The 20336-nt window shown below is 35.5% G+C and overlaps 1 protein-coding gene across 1 annotated transcript; it reads left to right on the top strand.

Annotated features, from left to right (window-relative positions):
- Nucleotides 1–7042: 7042 nt before the first annotated feature.
- Nucleotides 7043–7746, top strand: LOC110265484 (mitochondrial adenine nucleotide transporter ADNT1-like). The gene is made up of 3 exons (XM_088504316.1): nt 7043–7100; nt 7244–7361; nt 7580–7746. The coding sequence occupies exons 1-3, from the start codon at nt 7050–7052 to the stop codon at nt 7744–7746; spliced, it is 336 nt and encodes a 111-aa protein (XP_088360442.1). The 5' UTR covers nt 7043–7049.
- Nucleotides 7747–20336: the final 12590 nt, after the last annotated feature.

Here is a 20336-nt window from a genome sequence, read left to right as displayed (position 1 = left end):
TCTTATACTAGACTTAAAATGTCTGAGAAGAGAAGAATTGATGAAATAACCTTTTATAATGGCTGAAGACACTTTGTTTGATACATGTAATAAATAAATATAAGTACTTTTATTAAGCAAATTTACATTTTAATATAATTACCAACTATTTATTTGGCTGTACAGAGCTTTAGTAGCCTATTGATTAGTTTCTAAACACTTAGTTTCTAAACACCAGACCATCTAGTTCCTTCTTTTATGTATAGCTTCACCTTATTAGATGACAACGATGATAAAGATGAAAAACGGTGATGTAATACGGCAACTATTAAAAGCTAGTTCAGTTAACAAATTTTAAAAGATGGCAAGATTGTAGTTGGTGCAATAAACCAAATTAAAGAGGATAGTTTCCATGGAAAAATACTGACCGCTACGCTCATTGGTTATATAATAAGTGGAAGGTCCTTTATTTAGTTTAGTTAGTCACAAATTACTTTTTGATTATAGGTTAATAGCCTAGTAAGGTGTGCTTGATTGACAACAACCATTAGAAATTTCTTGATGCAGCTAATAACCCATGACAAAACTGGTCATCATAATTAATGGAGTTAAAAAGTTATAGGTTATAAAGCCAATGCCAAATAGTGATTTTTCTGGGAAACCTATATCTAGAAACATCAACTTCACTATTATATTTTACTTTATAGAATATCTCATTGTAACTTCAGTGTGATTGTAAACTGTTAAATCTCATTTACTTTATCTAATTAAATATAATTGAAGCTAGGAGGATCATATTGGCAATTGAATATTTCACGATTAAATATGTAAGGCGTAAAAGAAGTTGAGTAAAAAAGTACTAAGGAGATCTTTTATTTTATATACAATATAATTTATTATACAACCATCTATATCTAACCTGATAATTCAAGTTATTTTGACATTGGGTTACTCGAAGAGTAAAATAAAACAAAAGAAAAAACTATACACATACAAAAGAAAAAACTATACACATACTATAATGAAAACTTTATTCATATAGCTTAATATTATATATTAATTATTTTTAAATTAGTAGAATACTGAGATAAAATTTTTAAACTTCAAATTGTAGACTAAAATGGCACAGCTTCATCAAAAGAGTACACAAACCAACCCAAAGAGCAAATAAATTCATAAAGGTACATACAAATTTAACCAAAAAAGTTACCAACATAATACAAATTTAACCAAATAAGTTACCAAGATGATACAGTAACATTAAATGAATGAACAAAATAAATAATTAGTAACTTGATTTACCCAGCAAGTGGTTCTTGTTCATACCAACCATTGCCTCAATCTTCTCATATGAGATAAACTAAAAAGCATTAAACAAGAAACTCTCACTGGGAAGCAAATTGACAAAGGTCTTGGTATAAAAGCTCAGTTTATGCTTGTGGCTAGTTGTTCGCACAAATTGTCCTACCGCTTGAACAATAAAATTCCTTATAATAATAAAGTTCATGCTCATGAATCATGATCCTAAAAATTTCATACTTCAAATTGTACAATGAAATGGCACGACTTCATCATTAACCTAGGTTCTTGTTATTTAAGAATTGTTATCGCCCAATATCAGCTTAAATGAAACAAATCAGCTTAAATAATCAGAATCTAAGGAATGAGTATTTATATGTTTCCAAAGGTAAGTTACAAAAAAATGTAATCAACCTAAGGACTAACCATTCTCTAATAAACTATCTATTTATAAACTTTGTTTACAAAAGATGCATCAAACTATAATTGACATACATATATAGAGTTCTTACAATAAACTTCTAAATAGGTTCTCGTGCAGAAAACAACTAAAGATGACATTAAAGAAAAAAGTACATAAAAAAGAGCATTTTCAACTAAGTTAGAAATCCCTTCCTCAGATTCTCCATTAACCGAAGCCTATATTTACTAACTACTCAAGCTTCCTTTTTCCAATACAACCTTTCAATGGCTTGGTTGTAGAGCCCTAAACATTTGGATTATACACCGCACCAATAGCGGCACCAGCATTTGAATCATCCACAACACCTTTGCCTGGAGTTTTAAGACCGCACTCAAAAATGCTCTCTGAACCTGAATCATGCATGTGTAGCAACACATCTCAGAAAAGACAGATCTTAAGAGGCAGGAATTGATAAAATTTGCTCACAGCAGATGCTATATGCATGTTTCATATGATATACAAACCTTAGATAAAGACACAACTACAGCAAAATGTACATCAGACTTAGCCGCATTAGTAAAGGATGTAGGCAATAGATTGGAAACACTTTGCTCAACTCCCTAAGAGGTCGTTATTGAGAAAAACAGTGTGATCACTACAATAACAAAGCAAATATTGCACAACATAACAATCAAAAAACAAAAAACACACCACCATATCTATAGAGAAATACTGGAATTCATAAAGGGCTATGAGTATATCATCATTGCTGATCTTAACTACATTATACACTTGATTAATTAAAGTGAGATTTTTCTTCGTAATGGACAATTTAAATAGAAATTTCCTGTCTACAATGCTATCCAAAACTTTGGGATAGCATGCCACATTTTCTCCTCTCTGGATATTAAGAAAAAAAAGAATAAGTTCATTATTCATTGCTCTTTAATGAATGTCTCACACTAAATCATTTTCCACACAAATATTAAAAAACTTACACTGAAGTACTAAATCATTTTCTACACAAATATTAAAAACTTACACTGAGGTCTTTGACTTCACTTGCAGACTTTCCAACAACCAGTTTGGCCTCTTGGTTCCAAATGATTAGGCCAATATAGCCAGTACCATCAGCGGCAATAACATGAAGACGATACCTGTTAAAAAAGCATTATGAAATACATTAAAAAAGTGAGAAATACCCCAAAAAAAACTTAAATATAATAAGCCCTTTTAAGTTTGAAGGTCTCTACCTCAGAGGAGAATTGAAACCAACATTACCAGAATGCTCGCACAGATAACGACCTTTATTCTCCTTCAATTTTCTGGGACAACTCTTGCACGAAGCATAATACCAATCACTGCCACCAACATCAATAGAAACCACAGTGGCTAGTATCCAACATCAAATTTCCTGCACAAAAAAACACAATAACGTTAGTAATAGACCCACATGAGCAAAGTACGTCATGGTTGAAAAAACCAACAATAGAGGAGCTTACATTAGTTTTGTCCAAAACCTCCTCAATAGTAGTGATTGGTAAGGAACCGCCATGCAACTCATCACTAACTAAATTTACGGACTGGCTCTGTATATAATTAATACACTGAGCCTTTAGATAACCTCTCTTTATTAACCTGAAGCACATGAGATAAAATAGGAAAACTATCTTACGAAGACATTATAGTGAAATTAATGAAATAAGGGAGCCAGTTAAGTGAGGACATACTATAGATCTTGGACACACCTATTCTTGAATGCAAGAACATCGGGGATCTTAGGGTTAAAAAACAGGCGAAAAGGCATAAAGGCTATTTTGAACATTGATCTCATTGAAATAGAAATTAGTTAAAGAGTTGTGCCACCAAGATAATAGGCTAACCATCATCTTTATCAAATAAGCCAAGGGCTTTGTCAACCAAGTCACCAAAAGGGGTGCACTTCATGATGTTTTCTCTAATTTTTTAAGTGGAACAAAATATAAGGACAAACAATGTAAACAAAGCCCACCAAAATGATAAATCAACAGTAAATCACAAAACCGAAAAAAGAATTAAAAATAAAAAGGAAACAGACTCTAGATCTTCCAAGTATAGTTAAATGCATTTACTCTCCTCTCCTGACTTTGTAACCAATGGTGTAATGTCCTCTCTTCCTACGACATGATCAATACAGTCTACAAAAGAGTACACAACACAACCCAAAGAGCAAAGAGATTCATAAAGATACATACAAATTTAACCAAATAAGTTACCAACATGATACAGTAACATTAAAAGAATGAACAAAATAAATAATCAGTAACTTGATTTACCCAGCAAATGGTTCTTGTTCACATCAACCATTGCCTCAATCTTCTCATATGAAATAAACTGAAAAGAATTAAATAGGAAAGTGTCGCTAGGAAGCAAACTGCCTAAGGTCTTGGTATAAAAGCTCAGTTTATACTTGTGGCTAGTTGTTCGCACAGATTGTCCTACTGCTTGAATAATAAAATTTTTCATTGCATAAAGTTCATGCTCACAAATCAAGGTCCTAAATACCACCATATTTGACTTCAGGATGGAACAGTGTATACGATCACCCTATGTCAAAAAGAAGCAAATAGAATAAATCACAATGGATAAAAAAATTCAAAGTGAATCTAATTAGAAAAGTTTAGGGTTTAGTAACTGACCCTTTCATCTTGAAGCACCAACTCCATGCTGTTAATCTCTCTTGGGTTCCACTTGTTAGGAAACTCGTACAGGCACACAATCTCGACTTTCAGATTCCAAGCACTACAAGAAAATGGAACATTTGTAACAAAAAATTTGTATCAAATTTAAAATTGTTACAAATCATGGTTTTTTCGTAACAATAATTAGTTATTGTTACAAAATAAGAATATTTTGTAACAACAAGAAAATTTGTTACAAAACATTTGAATATTTTGTAACAATGTGATTTTTTTTGTTAGAAATTATGTTGACTTTCGTATCGAATTGTTATTTTGTTGCAAAGTATTATAATGTTTTGTAACAAAAGATTATATTCTTGCAAAAGTTCAAAATATTTTGTAACAAAAAATTAATTTGTTACAAAATACAATATTTTTGTAACAAGTTATTTATTTGTCACAAAATTCAAAGATATTTTCAATACAAGAAAAATGGCCTATGGCCACGCTTTTTTTCGCCACGCTTCAAAAGCGTGGCCAAAAGTGGTCAATGGCCACGCTTTTATGAGGGTGGTGATTGAATAGAGGTTTGGCCACGTTTTTTCTTGCCACGCTTCAAAAACGTGGCGAAAAGGGTCAACGGCCACGCTTTTGAAAGGGTGGCCATTTATTAGAGAAACAGCCACATTTTTTTCTGCCACGCTTCAAAAGCGTGGCCATAGAGAGAAAGCGGGACGTTTTAAAAGCGTGGCGACAGGGTTTCATTATGGCCACGCTTTTCAAACCTGGCCATATCCTGGTACTATTTTGCCAAGCTTTAAAAGCGTGGCCAAAAAGTTTTTTTCTGCCACGCTTCAAAAGCGTGGCCATAGAGAGAGACAAGGACGTTTTAAAAGCGTGGCGAGAGGGTTTCATTACAGCCACGCTTACAAAACGTGGCCAAAAGGTTTTTTAAAAAAACCCTAATGACCCGGCCCATGACCCGCTCCCCAACCCATTGACGACGCTCTTTCACCCTAGCTAGCTACCCTCCTCATCGTGCTCTTTCACCCTGGCTACCCCTGGAAGAGCTCTTCCCATTCCCTTCGCCTTCGAGACCACTTCCATAGCCTAATCGTGTCACAATCTTCTTCGTCTTCTTAATCTTCATCTTCGTCTTCATACTCTTCTTCTCTTTCTCGTTCTTCTTCCATTCTTTCTTCTGGATCTTTTTGTGCATACGTTCGAAGTCCACAAATTAAATTTTGAGCTACACCGAACATGGGCGACGGCAAGGTGAATCTCCCCGACGATCTCTTCTCCTCTAAGCCCTCCGATTCCAAAGGTATGATCGATTTTCCGCTTCCAACGCTTCTATTTTTTTTATTTTCTCGATTTTTTTTATTTTAGGGCTTTCCCTTTCCATTTTCATTTTCCTCTAAATTTCTTTCAAATGCTCGCTTCTCATTTCATTTTTGCAATAATTGTTCGCTCTCTCCCTGTCTTGATCCATTGAATCTCAATCCCTGATTCGTTCTCTCTGTCAATCGCATGCTCAACACCCATGTTCCTTCCTGGTTAATTGAAAATGGATACCTAATTTTGAATGTTGTTTTGTATGATCTTAGCTTTTGAATTTTGATATTTTAGCTGTTATATATTTTTACAATCCCTAAACTGTAGCCTACTTTTTTTTCTTGCCCTAAGAAAATTTTTCTATATATTGATATCAGCATTCTGTTTGGTTTTCCTCAGTGTAAAGGATGGTAAGGTTAAATTAAATATTTGTTAGTTTATAAAGAACAAGCATTCAGAATAGCTTGTTTAGTTCAACTAATTTAGTTTAGTTGAATTAGGTGGTTAATTAGAGAATCTGGACTGTTATATGAACTGCAATGATTTCAGTTTGTGGAATTCTATATAGTTCTTCAAGAGTGCCTTGAAATGAGAAAAAGATATGTTTTTAAAGAAGCGGTTGCTCCATGGGACAAAGAAGTTATATCTGACCCCAGTACTCCAAAGCCTAACCCACAACCATTCTTTTATGCACCTGAAGGAAAGTCTGATGTGAGTTTTTATGAATTTATTTTATACTTTTCCATCATCGAAGAGGTAGATATCCCAATTTTATCTTCTTTGATTAAATGAATATTAATTTGTTTTGTAATGCAGCATAACTTTGAAATGCAAGATGGGGTTATTCACGTATATCCAAATAAAAACTGTAAGTAATTAGTAATACACCAAGTTTCTTGTAGTGTCTGATTTGAACTGCAGAATATAGGGAGCAGTTTCATTTAACAAGTTTCAGTTTTTTGTTCATTGCATCTGACATATTTTTAAGTGTCCCTGTCCTGTTTGACTGACTATTGTTTTCTCTCAGATCTATACTGCAGCTGTATCAGCAAAAAACTGGAAATGGTATGTCCGTATTTATTGTTTTCTTTCCCCATCTAGTTTTTTGGTGTTGGGCAAGAGGGATTGCAGGTTTTGGTCTCCAGTTACTGCTTTCTCATTAACTGATATTTTTACAGATGTACCTATAAAAACTTAACGATAAAAATTAATAAGAAGTAGCACTTTTCTCAATCAAAGAAAGGAAAGGGGCTGGGGTGGGTTCAGTTATAAAACCCTGTTTGTCTAACTATTTTTCCTATGATTTTGGCAGAGGATCTCAGCTGACTCCTGTTTTACATCTTGGAGCTGGAGCATGTGATGGAATAATTGCCATGTCCGCAACTTATCCAATGGATATGGTTCGAGGCAGGATAACTGTACAGGTACATCTTTACCTTCATTTTTCTGTTTACCAATTGCTTGGTTTGCAAATCACATAGAGAGAAGATATAACATTGGTTTTCTTTGTGTTCTTTGTGCTCTACTGCTCTTAATATTTATAGTAGACTTTTTGTTGTATTTGCAGACAGAGAAGTCCCCTTACCAGTACAGAGGGATGTTCCATGCTTTGACAACTGTGCTTAGGGAAGAAGGCCCACGTGCTTTATATAAGGGTTGGCTTCCTTTAGTCATTGGAGTTGTGAGTAATCTTTTCATTTTTACTTCTTTACAAAGTTGATGATTACAGTCATGATCATAATGGCAAATATGAAAAATCTTAATATTGTGCTTGGGCAATTCATGCAACTGATATAATTAACTCCCTAAAGTTCTCCACCCCCTCATCTCCTGCTGTAGTGGCTGTAGTGCTGTTATTAGAATTAATGCTTTCTTATTTTTAATTGTTTTTCCTATTTTCCAGGTTCCATTGTAGGTCTAAACTTTGCTGTTTATAAGTCTTTAAAAGATTGGTTAGTTAAATCCAATCCATTTGGTCTAGTGCAAGATTCTGAGTTGAGTGTGACAACTCGCCTGGCATGTGGTGTTGCACCTAGAACTGTTGGGCAAACTGTTGCTTATCCCCTTTGAAGCACCTTTAGATTGAAGGTGTGAGTATCATTTTAGAGAAGCCAATCCATGCATGTTGTTATAATTTTATTTATTATTTTTTTAGGTGTTACATATCATAGCCCATATTGTTAACGTGGTTTCTCATCCTGGGAAATCGTGGAATAATTATTGATTACTAGACCATATAATATTACTCTACTTAACAACATTATCTCTTTTAATGTGATCATAAATGTTCCGAGGAAATAGAGTGTTCATGCAGATGTCTTGATTAATTTCCAACACCTAGACTACATGTGTCAGCTTTCTGTTTCACTTGGGTTTTAGGTATTTTCAGCACTTAGATTTGTTTTACAAACCAACTGCTGCTTTCATCTGCAATATCAAATTCCCTCTTCAGGTGGCTAGCTTTCCATTTGATGATCATAATTGCCCACCACTTCAACTGGTTATCTCTTTCTGTCATAGTGCATACTCGTGGTTGAAGTTAGATATTGAGAATGTTGTGGTTGTCTACTGTAAGGCTGGAATGAACAAGGTTGATGATTTCTAGTCTTCTATTATTCTTGAAGGTGAGTAGTATCTAAACATTTTCTTCTAAATTTAATGAACCTGCTTTACATTTACTCCATCTTTCTTTTTATGCTGCTCAGTTTTTTTTATATTTGGTAAGTTAAATGTGCTGCAGTTCTTTCCAATTGCTTAGGAGTCAATGGATTACTATAATCAGAAATGATGTGTTGATGGAAAAGGACTTGTTCTGCCCAATCAGATTGTAAGTTTGGCTTTGCTGTGTCCTAATTCAGCCAAAAATTGGGGATTCTGGAGTATTACACTCTTGCTTCTTCTTGTCTTATGTCTTACTTTATCTTTTGTAACTTAAACATGTTTTTTGTTCCCTTGTTGATTTTGCTATTTCAGGGAAGCTATGAAACATTTTGGTCCTGGTCCTGATGTTCCTCACAGCCATACCAAGCCTTGTGTACGATCTAAGGGAAGGAAGTTTGAGAGGGCTAGAGGAAGAAAGAACAACAAAGGACTTAGTGTTTAAGTTGTATTATTTCTGTATTTTTCTACCGTTTTTAGTTTTGGAATTTGAACTCGAGATTTATTTTGTATTTGAATATTAGTTTATTAATGTATAAAATAATTATAGCAAAAATTATGTCACTAATTATTGTTTGATTTGTCTTGCAATAAAATTGCATACTATATTTATAGATTTGATAATAAAAAAGGATTGAAAATTTATATTGTGTAGTAATTAAGATCAAGTAAGGAAAAGAATTTTTTTTTTTTAATTTAACAAGGCTTTCGCCATGCTTTTAAAGCGTGGCCGTATCTCTCCCTATCGCCACGCTTTAAAAGTGTGGTCGTATCTCTCTTTATCGCCACGCTTCAAAAGCGTAGCCGTATCTCTACCCATATGGCCACGCTTTTGAAGCGTGGCCCTATCTCCCACATATGGCCACGCTTTAACGGGTGGCCAATTGTAAAAAGTGTGGCAAAATAAAAAGCGTGGCGATAGATCACCAAAAGCGTGGCAATAGAGCAACCGCCACCCTTTCATAGGTCACCCTTTCAAAAGCGTGGCGGTAGCTCAAAAAGTGTGGCGAAAAGCTATCGCCACACTTTTTTCAGCTTTTTGCCACGCTTTAAAAGCGTGGCAACAGACGTGTTTTCTTGTAGTGTTTGTAACTAATAAAAAATTTTGTTTCAACATATTCAATGTAAGGCTTCAAATTTTTGAAAATTAACATAATGAGTTATTTATGATTTATTATATTTATTTAAGATTTTATATTCAAAAATTTATTTTACTAAAAATATTTAAGTCAATTTAGTGATACTTTGAGTTTAAAATTATTTTAAAAATTAAATAATAAATTATTTATGATTTATTATATTTATTCAAAATGAATTTTTAGAGATTTATATATTAAACGGAGCTTTTTCTTATTTATAATTTAAAGTTTTAGTAATTAAAAAAATATAAAAAATTTGTATAATTTAATTTAAATATTTGAAATTTTTTAATTTAATACTTTAAATTTTATGAATAAAAAAATTAACTTGATTATCTCCAATTTTATCTTAATTAGTATTTATTTAAAAAAATTATAAATTAATAATAAAATAGTATTTCAAGAATAATTAATTTAATTACTCTAATTCTTAAAATTAGGATATTTATTTAAAAATAATTTAAGAATTTATAGTTAAATAATATCTTTATATAATTATTATTAAATTAAAATTAATTTGCAGCTGTTATATTACCCTAATTTTTATTAAAAATACCTAAATTACTCAATCCCTAACCCTAATACAACTCACACACCCCACCCCTAAAACCTAGTAGCCGCCAACCTTTCCCTTCCCAAAACACCCAGCGAGAAAGAAAAGAAAGTAAGTAAGAGAAAGGGAAAACAGAAACAGGGGAAAGAGGAAGAAGAGAAGGAGAGGGGGAAGGAGAGGAGGACGGCATCGGCAGGCATCATTGCCGCTGTGCCGTCGTGTCACACCCAAAGGAGAGAGGGCGCCATCGAGCAAGGGCCAAGGAGAGAGAGCACGCCGCGCCTGCCACAACCCCGCTGTCAGAGGAGCCATCGTTGCGCCCAGCCACCATCATCGTTGATAAACCACTATTTTATGGTTTATCTTGTGCTCATTTGAGTGGTTTTTATCAAGTCCTTACCCACTTATTCATATGATTTGCATGATTTTACAATCCCTTCCTAGTTTTGTTCTATGGTTGAAATCTTGCTTCCTAGAGATCTTTAATTTGTATATTTTAATTCTCCTTTAAACTTCGATGTCGTGATCCGTGCGTTAAGTGTTTCAGGCTTTATAGGGCAGGAATGGCTTAGAGAGTGGAGAGGAAGCTTGCAAAAATGGAAGAAACACAAGAAACCAAGGAGATAACCAGCGAGCATCGACACGCGCGCATGGCTCACGCGAGCGCACGATACGGAGAAATTTGCAGCGACGTGTGCGCGTGCCTGACGCGTACGCGTGGATTGGAGTTTGCATAAAGATGCGTGCGCGTGGATGACGCGTACGCATGACACGCCAAAACGACCAGCGACGCGCACGCTTTACTGACGCGTACGCTTGACTTGCGCGATCTGCAGAAATAACAGAAAACACTGGGGGCGATTTCGAGCCGTGTTTTGACCCAATTTCTAGCCCAGAAACACAGACTAGAGCCAAGAAATGTGCAGAGACTCAACACACATTCTCATTAGCATAGTTTTAGTTTTAGATCTGAATCTAGAGAGAAAACTACTCTCCCTCTAGGTTTTCTTTACATTCATAGTTTTATAGTTTATTGCTTTTGCTTTGGATATTGAAGAGTCATCACCTCCGTTGAAGATACTATTCTAGTTTGTTTTCTTACTCTTTTATTATTCCGTATTCTTAATTCTTGTTTAGAGTTATAATTGGATTATTTTTAGAATTTATTAATGCAAAGGATTACTTTTAATTTTAATTAATTTTGAATTCCTATTTTATTTAAATTATTATGTCTCTTTTCTACTCCAAACTCCCAATAACGAAGATGGTATCCATGATGATGGAGTAGACTCCCAACTTGACATGGGGGTTGATTAAGAGGAGACACTTGAGTTGGAATGCTCAAGTGATTAGTTAATTTGGAAGTTATTGGCTAATTCTGTATTTACTAACGCTAGACTTTCTCAAGGGAGAGGACTAGGATTTGTGAATAAGAGTTAGCTCAATCACTTGACTTTTCTTTATTTAGTAAGGGTTAACTAAGTGAAAACAACAACCTCTTTATACTACACTTGAGAGAATCCCAACAAGGATAGAACTTCCAATTAATCATTTCCTCAGTCAAGGCCTTTTATTTAGAATAATATAAATCTCTTTTAATCTTCATTGTTTTAATTTATAATTATTTATTTGCCCATTGTCCAAACTCAAAATTACCTAGAAAACTCCTAATTAATAACTTAGCACCCTTTTTAGAAACTCGTTGGGAGACGACTGATAAACACCAATTTTGTAGTTTATCTTGTGCTTATTTTGGGAGATTTTATCACCTTTTCTCACATTTATTCAATGAAATAGCATGGTTTTACAATTCTCCCTTTATTTCTGCTTAAATGTGAAAACATGCTTTTTAGGCCTTAAAATAGCTAAATTCAATTCACTTTAATTCCATTCGATGCCTTGATGTGTTTGTTGAGTAATTTCAGGTTCATAAGGCAAGTATTGGATGGAAGAAGTGAGGAGAAAAGCATGCAAAGTGGGAGAACTCATGAAGAAATAAAGGAACCGTAAAGCTATCAAGCCTGACCTCTTCGCACTCAATCAATCATAACTTGAGCTACAGAGGTCCAAATGAGGCGGTTTCAATTGCATTGGAAAGCTAACATCCGGGGCTTCAAAATGGTATAAAATTTGCCATAGTTACTTCACGTTTAGGGATGCACACGCGCACTATACGCGTGCACGCTGATGGATCAGCATGGTTCACTAAAGCAAAATCGTGGCTAGCAATTTGTAGCTCATTTTGGGCCCAATCTAACTCATTTTTGATGCTATTGAACTCAAGGATTGAAGGGAGAATGAACCAAGTAGTCAAAGTTTAGTTTTCATGATGTTTTAGGGTAGAATTCTAGAGAGAGAGGCTCTCTCCTCTCTCTAGATTTAGGATAGAAATTAGGGTAAAGTTAGGTTAATCACTATCAAATTTCTCTTTCCATTCTTGTTTTGATTTCAATTCTCTTTATATTTTAGTGTTCTATTGTCTTAATCTTCTTAGTTTCTCTTGTTAATTTTATGTTGGATCTTAATTTTCTTTAATGTAATTTTATGTTTCCATGTTTCTTTTATGTTGATCTTGATTGTTATTGTTAATTTCTTGCTTATGTTAGTTGTGGGTTCTTTTAATTCTTGCATTTTATGATGTTTACTTTTATTGCACAATAGGTGTTTGATAGAATGTTTCCTTTAGTTTTTCGGTAGCTTTCTTTGCTCTTGGCCTAGGCTAAGGGAATTGAGTGACCTTGAGTTATTGGGTCTCAATGATTTGGTGATTTGAGAACCATTGGTGATCAATTTAATACTCATTGGCACCAACCCACTACTAATCTAATTAGTAGATAGGTTGGAACTTATGGGTTGATGTGATCAAAGCCATTTGACGTACTTCAAGTCTAGGAGTAGATATTACGTACTTAAGACTTTTGGAAGTAGACTTAATAAGCTTGGTTCCTCATAATTGTCAATATATGGTTTGTAGACAAGGATGGTGATCTCAATTACCTATGTCTAGCCAAGAGTTCTTTCCCATTTATTTTATTAGTTCTTATTATTTACTTTCTTGTCATTTACTTTCTTGCTAATTACCAAATCAAACCCCCTTGCATCTTCATAGCCAATAATTAAACACTTCATTGCAATTTCTTGTGAGATGACCCGGAGTTCAAATACTTCGGTTAATTCTTATTGGGGTTTGTACTTGTGACAACCAATATTTTTTATAGGGAGAATTGTTTGTCGGTTTAGAACTATAGTTGCAACGAGAATTCATTCATTTGTGAAATTCTATACCGTACAAGAAATTCGCTCATTAAAATGGCGTCGTTGCCGGGGAGTTGCAATGGTATTATGTTATTGGCTATTGTGAATATTGTGAATATGTTTGCCTTTTGCTTATTTGTTAGTTTTTGTTAGCTTTAGGACTTTGTTGCATATTTTTTTTTAGCTTTTGCTTTTATTTGTTACTATGAATTCTCACCCTTTGGCTATGAGTTTGGCTCAAATTATGTTGTAGGGAATGGAAACTATAATGACAATATGCATCAAGGATGGAGCAATCAAGGATGGAGGGAACCTCAAAGGATTGATCACCCTTCTTGGCAACAACCTCCTCCGGTCTATTATAGGTATAATTCCCCTCCAAATGCATATCAATCTAATGGATGTGGTGACCCTTATTGTGATTGTCAACAACCACCACCACATGCCTATGAATCACCCCCTCAACATGGTTTTGAACCACCTTACTCACAAGCCCCATACCACCAAACACCCCCATATGACCTTAATCTTTATCCACCATACCAACCACCTTATGAGCCATATGAACCATACACAGAACCACCACAATTCCAACACAACTAATCCCAAGAACCACCTCCATATACATCATCTCCATACCTTACCAATATGAGCCACCTTCTAACTACAACACCTTTCTCTCAAACAATGAAACCTCTCTTCCACCACCGCCCCCCAATGAAGCCCTCACGCAAGAACTAAGGGACCTTGAGTCTCATATCCTAAGGCAACAAGAGAGGATAAAAAAGGAGTTTAAGGAGCTAGAAGCCAAGATGGCTATCATGGTAGAAGCCATTAGCAACATGGTCTCCTCCCGACTAAGCCTAAGCAACCAAGGCACTCCCATTGATGAATGTGGAGAAGCAACCAAAGAGCATAGTGAGGGAGTGAGTTTAGAGCTTCAAGGTGAAGAAGAGGAGTTGAAGAAAGAATTGCCACAAGGGGAGGAAGATGAGACAATTGAGCCGGAAGGAGTGGTTGAAAACCTAGGAGATGTTGGAAGTCCATAGGAATGTAGAATTAGAGAACCCTCTTCCAAGATGCTTGATGTTGATGTTGAGGAGGGTGTACAACCTCCAAAGCATATCATGATTGAAGACTTTGAAGAGGTTGATCAAGAGATGGATTCAATCATTGAGGAGTTCCTATCTACAATTGAATCCTCTCCCATTGGGCTTGAAATTAAGGCCAAAGAAGAAGATACCTCACCTCCTATACCCTTGGTGAGCAATGAAGAAGAAATTGAATTAGAAGCGAGCCACCAAGAGGAAGAGGTTAAAGTTGAGGAAAGTTGTAAAGAGGTGGAGATAGTCAAGGAAGAGCACAAGGGAATAGATCTCACATTGGCTAAGTGTAGGGAGGTTTCCCTTCCTAAGTCACCATCCTACACAACATTCAAGTGGGTAAAATCCTTATCCCTAAGCTTTACCTTCTCACTTAAATATGGTTTGATTGAAAATGATGGTCAACTTAAAGCCCTTTGTGGAGTTAAGAGTAGGAGAGAGTTGTGTAATGGTTGAAAACATCACTCTAGGTTCATGATGGTTGCATGCTCAAAGTTGAATGGCAATAAATTACATGGGTCTAGGGAATGTTTGGATGCTCAATTGAGAATTCACAAGTCTTGTCACCCAAATTTAACTATGGTAGTCAACGAGAAGATGGGTGCAAGAACAAGGTTTGGGACCCTGGAATTCATTTCAACAATCAAAACTCTTGGGGCCTTGTCATCTACCTAAGCTTACTTGAAGGCCTTGTGCGCCTAATTTGGGATCCCGATAGACATTGGAGATGCAAACAATGGTGGGGATTCAAGGATGAATTCAAGCACAAGCCACCTTAAGAGGAGCTCCCCATCAATGGTCCAACTTAAGGACTTAAACTAAAAGTGCTAGGTGGGAGACACCCCACCATGGTAAATTCTTTTCATTTTTCCCTTTTGTACATATTGGTAATTAGTTTATTTTATGTTTTGTTGAGTTTGTTGAGTATAATTGGTAGTTTAGTAGGTTAAATAAGGTTTTATGGTGTTTTGGTAGCTATTTGGAGGTTTAGAATGCTTGGATTGGTGCAAAAACATAGAAAATTTTTGAAAAACAGAGCATCATCCATGCGTACGCGCACTGCACGCGTACACGTGTATTATGCATTTTCACCCCTCCACACGCACGTGCCATGTGTGCGTACGCGTGGATTGAAAAATTTTACCCCTCCATACATTGACCCGAGAGTTGCGCCAACACTGCACCAGCACCATGCCTGAGGCACAAACCAACCCACGTGTACGCCCACCTGGCGCGTACCCGCGCGCGCCGATAGCGCCACCTGCCCTCCTGGTACATGTTCCAGAGAGTTGGGCCAACCCTGAGCTAACACTGTGCCCTGCGCCTAACCTAACCCACGCGTGCGTGCACCTGGTGCGTAGCGTCTTTCTGCCAATCTGCACATCGGCGCGTGGGCGTGCATGACGCATCCGCGTCGCAAAAAAAAGTTTTTTTTCTCATCTTCCATTTTCTTTTGTCCATTGCATTCGCATACTTTTATTCTTCGCATTTTCATTTTGTTTTTATAGCCTGTTTTTACTTTATTTTTTTCGAATTTCTTATTTTAATAATGGTGTTGAATGCTCTTACTCAATTGTTGAGAATTTCTTAGTTACTCTTGGTGCTTCATGACTTGTTTGGCATTAATTGTAATATTTGCTCTACACACAAGATTAGTGCTTTGGTCCTTCCTGACTCATGATCCCTTGTTTTTGTACCTCATCATCATTGAGTTAGGATGGGACCAAATGCTCTCATGCTTATCACTAATCTTGTTTGTGTTAATTGTTGTTTGAACTTGATGCTCGACATGCTCTTCATGTTATTCACTTATGCTTTGACTTTTCTCTTGCATCAAGTATTAGTTGATATGCCCCTTGCCTATATTGCTCTCTCACTTACATCCGTAGCTAACATGTAGTGAGAACCTTACTCTTATTTGATATTAGCCCCCGCCTATGTTCTACTTGCTTTGCTATCTTTGTTGTAGGCTTAATTTTCTTTCTTTTTCTTTCCTTTTAGGTTGGTCACCAAGAAGGGAAGGAATGGAAAAGCTTCTAAATAGGGCAACAAACAAGCTCACCCGCACAACCTTTTGAAGGAGCTCATCAATTGTAGCTACCTGTCCACCTTGCTCTTCTTTGCATGCACCGAGGACGGTGCAAATTTTTAAGTGTGGGGAGGTCATCCAACCGACCTCCATGGGTAACAATCTCTTTCTTTCAATACCAATTCTTAATTTCCTTTGCTAGTTAGCTATTTTATTGCATAATAGGTTGCATGCTAGTTAGAATTTATACATTTTTCATCATTTCTTTTTATGTTAGTATTACTTGGTTAGGGTGATAATCTCTTTTCCAAGAAACTGTTTTTAGGGAACCCTACCAACTTGAAAAATTTTTTCTTGTTGAACTTGCTTGAAGAATGTATTTTGGAACATGGTTTTTGAGCTAAGAACACAAGCATGTGAGTTTTGAGCACAATTGTGTGGTTACATCTTATAACCACTTATTTCCATTCTCGTGTGCATTATTCTCTTTCTATGATTGTAATATTTGATTTTTTTTATTCTTTATGTCCATTATTACATGTATACATGTATTTATATGATGGAGGCCATCATTTCATTTAGCTCACTTACCCAAATAGCCTACCTTTCATCAACCATTGTTAGCCCAATTTGAGCCTATTTAATCCATTTTGTTCTTAGTGTTAGCACATCACTACCCCTAAATGAAAAACAATAAATGTCTTTAATTTGGATCTTTGATTAGCTTAGGCTAGTGAGGGTGTGTATCATTTGGGTATGGGAAACTTGGGACATTGGTTAAGGTAAAAGTGTAATTTTTATTTTTATTAAAAATATTGGGAATTGGGTACATATTTATGCACCATATGTAAAACCATATGCATTGATACGTTTGTATATACTTTGAAAAAAAATGGAAAAAAAAAAAAATATATATATATATATATATATATAGAAAAAATATAAAGAAACAAAAAAAATGCAATAAAAAGGGGACAAAAAAATGCCCCAAAGTAAAGTAATAATAAAAATGCATATGGAATGTGAATTAAAGAGAATGCATGAGTATGTGAAAAAAGTGGAAATCATGGGCAGCTAGGTTGTGTATTAGAATTGTATAGGTTGTTATATGTGTTTGGTGAGAGCTTAGGTTAATCAAAGATTCAAATTCCAAGCTCACTTGACCATATGCATCCTACCTTGACCTTCGCCCCGTTACAACCTATGAACAAGTCCTCATGATGAATGTATGCATGCATTGAATAATTGTTGATTGTTAGATGAAAAACAAATCATGGAAAGCATGATTAGAAGAGAATTGAGTGATCGACCCTATACACTAGAGTGACTAGAGCGGATACACTTCCGGTAAGGGTTCGATGCTCAATTCCTTATTCCCAGCTTTCTTGAGCTTTCTTCTTGCAAGTCTATTTGGACTTCATTTTGATATTTGAATTGGTAGAGTTTGTGAGTCATCATATGACCTTTGCCCTACTTGCTTATATATGTTCTTGGAGATTAATTTACTTTTAACTAAGTAGGTAGAATCATATTGCATTTAGTTGCATGCATGTAGATAGGTTTATATAGTTTATTTGCATTGAATAAATGTTCATACCCCTTTTCTTGTCCTTCTTTATTCTTAGCATGAGGACATGCTTGGTTTAAGTGTGGGGAGATTTGATAAACCCCAATTTTGTGGTTTATCTTGTGCTTATTTTGGGGGATTTTATCACCTTTTCCCATATTTATTCAATGAAATAGCATGGTTTTGCAATTCTCCCTTGATTTGTGCTTAAATGTGAAAACATGCTTTTTAGGCCTTAAAATAGATAAATTCAATTCACTTTAATTCCATTCGATGCCTTGATGTGTTTTTTGAGTGATTTCAGGTTCATAAGGCAAGTATTGGATGGAAGAAGTGAGGAGAAAAGCATGCAAAGTGGGAGAACTCATGAAGAAATGAAGGAACCGTAAAGCTGTCAAGTCTGACCTCTTCTCACTCAATTGATCATAACTTGAGCTACAGAGGTCCAAATGAGACGATTCTAGTTAAGTTGGAAAGCTAACATCCGGGGCTTCAAAATTATATAAAATTTGCTATAGTTGCTTCACGTTTAGGGACGTGCACGTGCACTGTACATGTGCGCGCTGATGGATCAGCGTGGTTCACTAAAGTGAAATCGTGGCCAGCGATTTGTAGCTCATTTTGGGCCCAATCCAACTGATTTCTGATGCTATTGAATCCAAGGATTGAAGGGGGAATGAACCAAGTAATCATAGTTTAGTTTTCATGATGTTTTAGGGTAGAATTCTAGAGAGAGAGGCTCTTTCTTCTCTCTAGATTTAGGATAGAAATTAGGGTAAAGTTAGGTTAATCACTCTCAAATTTCTCTTTCAATTCTCGTTTTGATTTCAATTCTCTTTATATTTTAGTGTTCTATTATCTTAATCTTCTTAGTTTCTCTTGTTAATTTCTTATGCTGCTCTCTTTTATGTTTATGAACAATTTTTGGATCTTAATTTTCTTTAATGCAATTTTATGTTTCCATGTTTCTTTTATGTTGATCTTGATTGTTATTGTTGATTTCTTGCTTATGTTAGTTGTGGGTTCTTTTAATTCTTGCATTTTATGATGTTTACTTTTATTTCACAATAGGTGTTTGATAGAATGTTTCCTTTAGTTTTTCAGTAGCTTTCTTTGCTCTTGGCCTAGGCTAAGGGAATTGAGTGACCTTAAGTTATTAGGTCTCAATGATTTGGTGATTTGAGAACCCTTGGTGATCAATTTAATACTCATTGGCACCAACCCACTACTAATCTAATTAGTAGATAGGTTGGAACTTATGGGTTGATGTGATCAAAGCCATTTGACGTACTTCAAGTCTAGGAGTAGATATTACGTACTTAAGACTTTTGGAAGTAGACTTAATAAGCTTCGTTCCTCATAATTGTCAATATATGGTTTGTAGACAAGGATGGTGATCTCAATTACCTATGTCTAGCCAAGAGTTCTTTCCCATTTATTTTATTAGTTCTTATTATTTACTTTATTGTCATTTACTTTCTTGCTAATTACCAAATCAAACCCCCTTGCATCTTCATAACCAATAATTAAACACTTCATTGTAATTCCTTGTGAGACGACCTGGAGTTCAAATACTTCGGTTAATTCTTATTGGGGTTTGTACTTGTGACAACCAATATTTTTTATTGGGAGAATTGTTTGTCGGTTTAGAACTATACTTCCAATGAGAATTCATTCATTTGTGAAATTCTAGACCGTACAAGAAATTCACTCATCAACGACCTGGGACTTATACTCCCAATATTTTTATTCTAAATTTTTGTGACAACCTTTCTAAATTGATGAGGCAAATTTTTGCTGGTTAAGAGCTATACTCGCAACGTATTTCCTATATTGATTTCTTAATTGGCTGACTTCTGCCTTCCCATCAATCGTCGTTCAAGCTGCCGGACTGACGCATGCTAGGAGCTTTTTGTTTTCGCTGCTGTCGTGGGAGCTAGGGGAGAGAGCACCGTTGGGAGAGGAGACATTGTGATAGAGATATCGCACCGTGAAGGATGAGACCATTGTCGTTGAAGTTTCGCCACCGTTGCCAAAGCTGTGACGCCGTCTCTGATACCTCCTTGGCGTCGCCGTCGCGGATAGCTTCTTGGCGTCACAGTCGCTTCTTCTCGTTTTCCTTGTTCTCTGCACCAGCAGGAGGAAGTAGCCTTTGAGTGTGTAAACCCCGATAACCCTTCCTTTCCCATTTTGATATCAAGTTTCACATTGTTTTCAATTTTTGGGGATGAAATTTCTTTTGTGATTCAAAGGCCTAACTTTAATTTCTACTAAACTTTTTAGCTGCAAGTTCTAATTCATGCCATTCTGAAGAATGAGTTTATTACAGATGATGAGTAGTGAACATTATTGAAGA

Source organism: Arachis ipaensis, chromosome B2, assembly GCF_059453495.1.
Source record: "Arachis ipaensis isolate K30076 ecotype BB chromosome B2, ASM5945349v1, whole genome shotgun sequence".
In the NCBI taxonomy this organism is placed as follows: Eukaryota; Viridiplantae; Streptophyta; class Magnoliopsida; order Fabales; family Fabaceae; genus Arachis; species Arachis ipaensis.
This window is presented reverse-complemented; position numbering and strand designations above follow the sequence as displayed.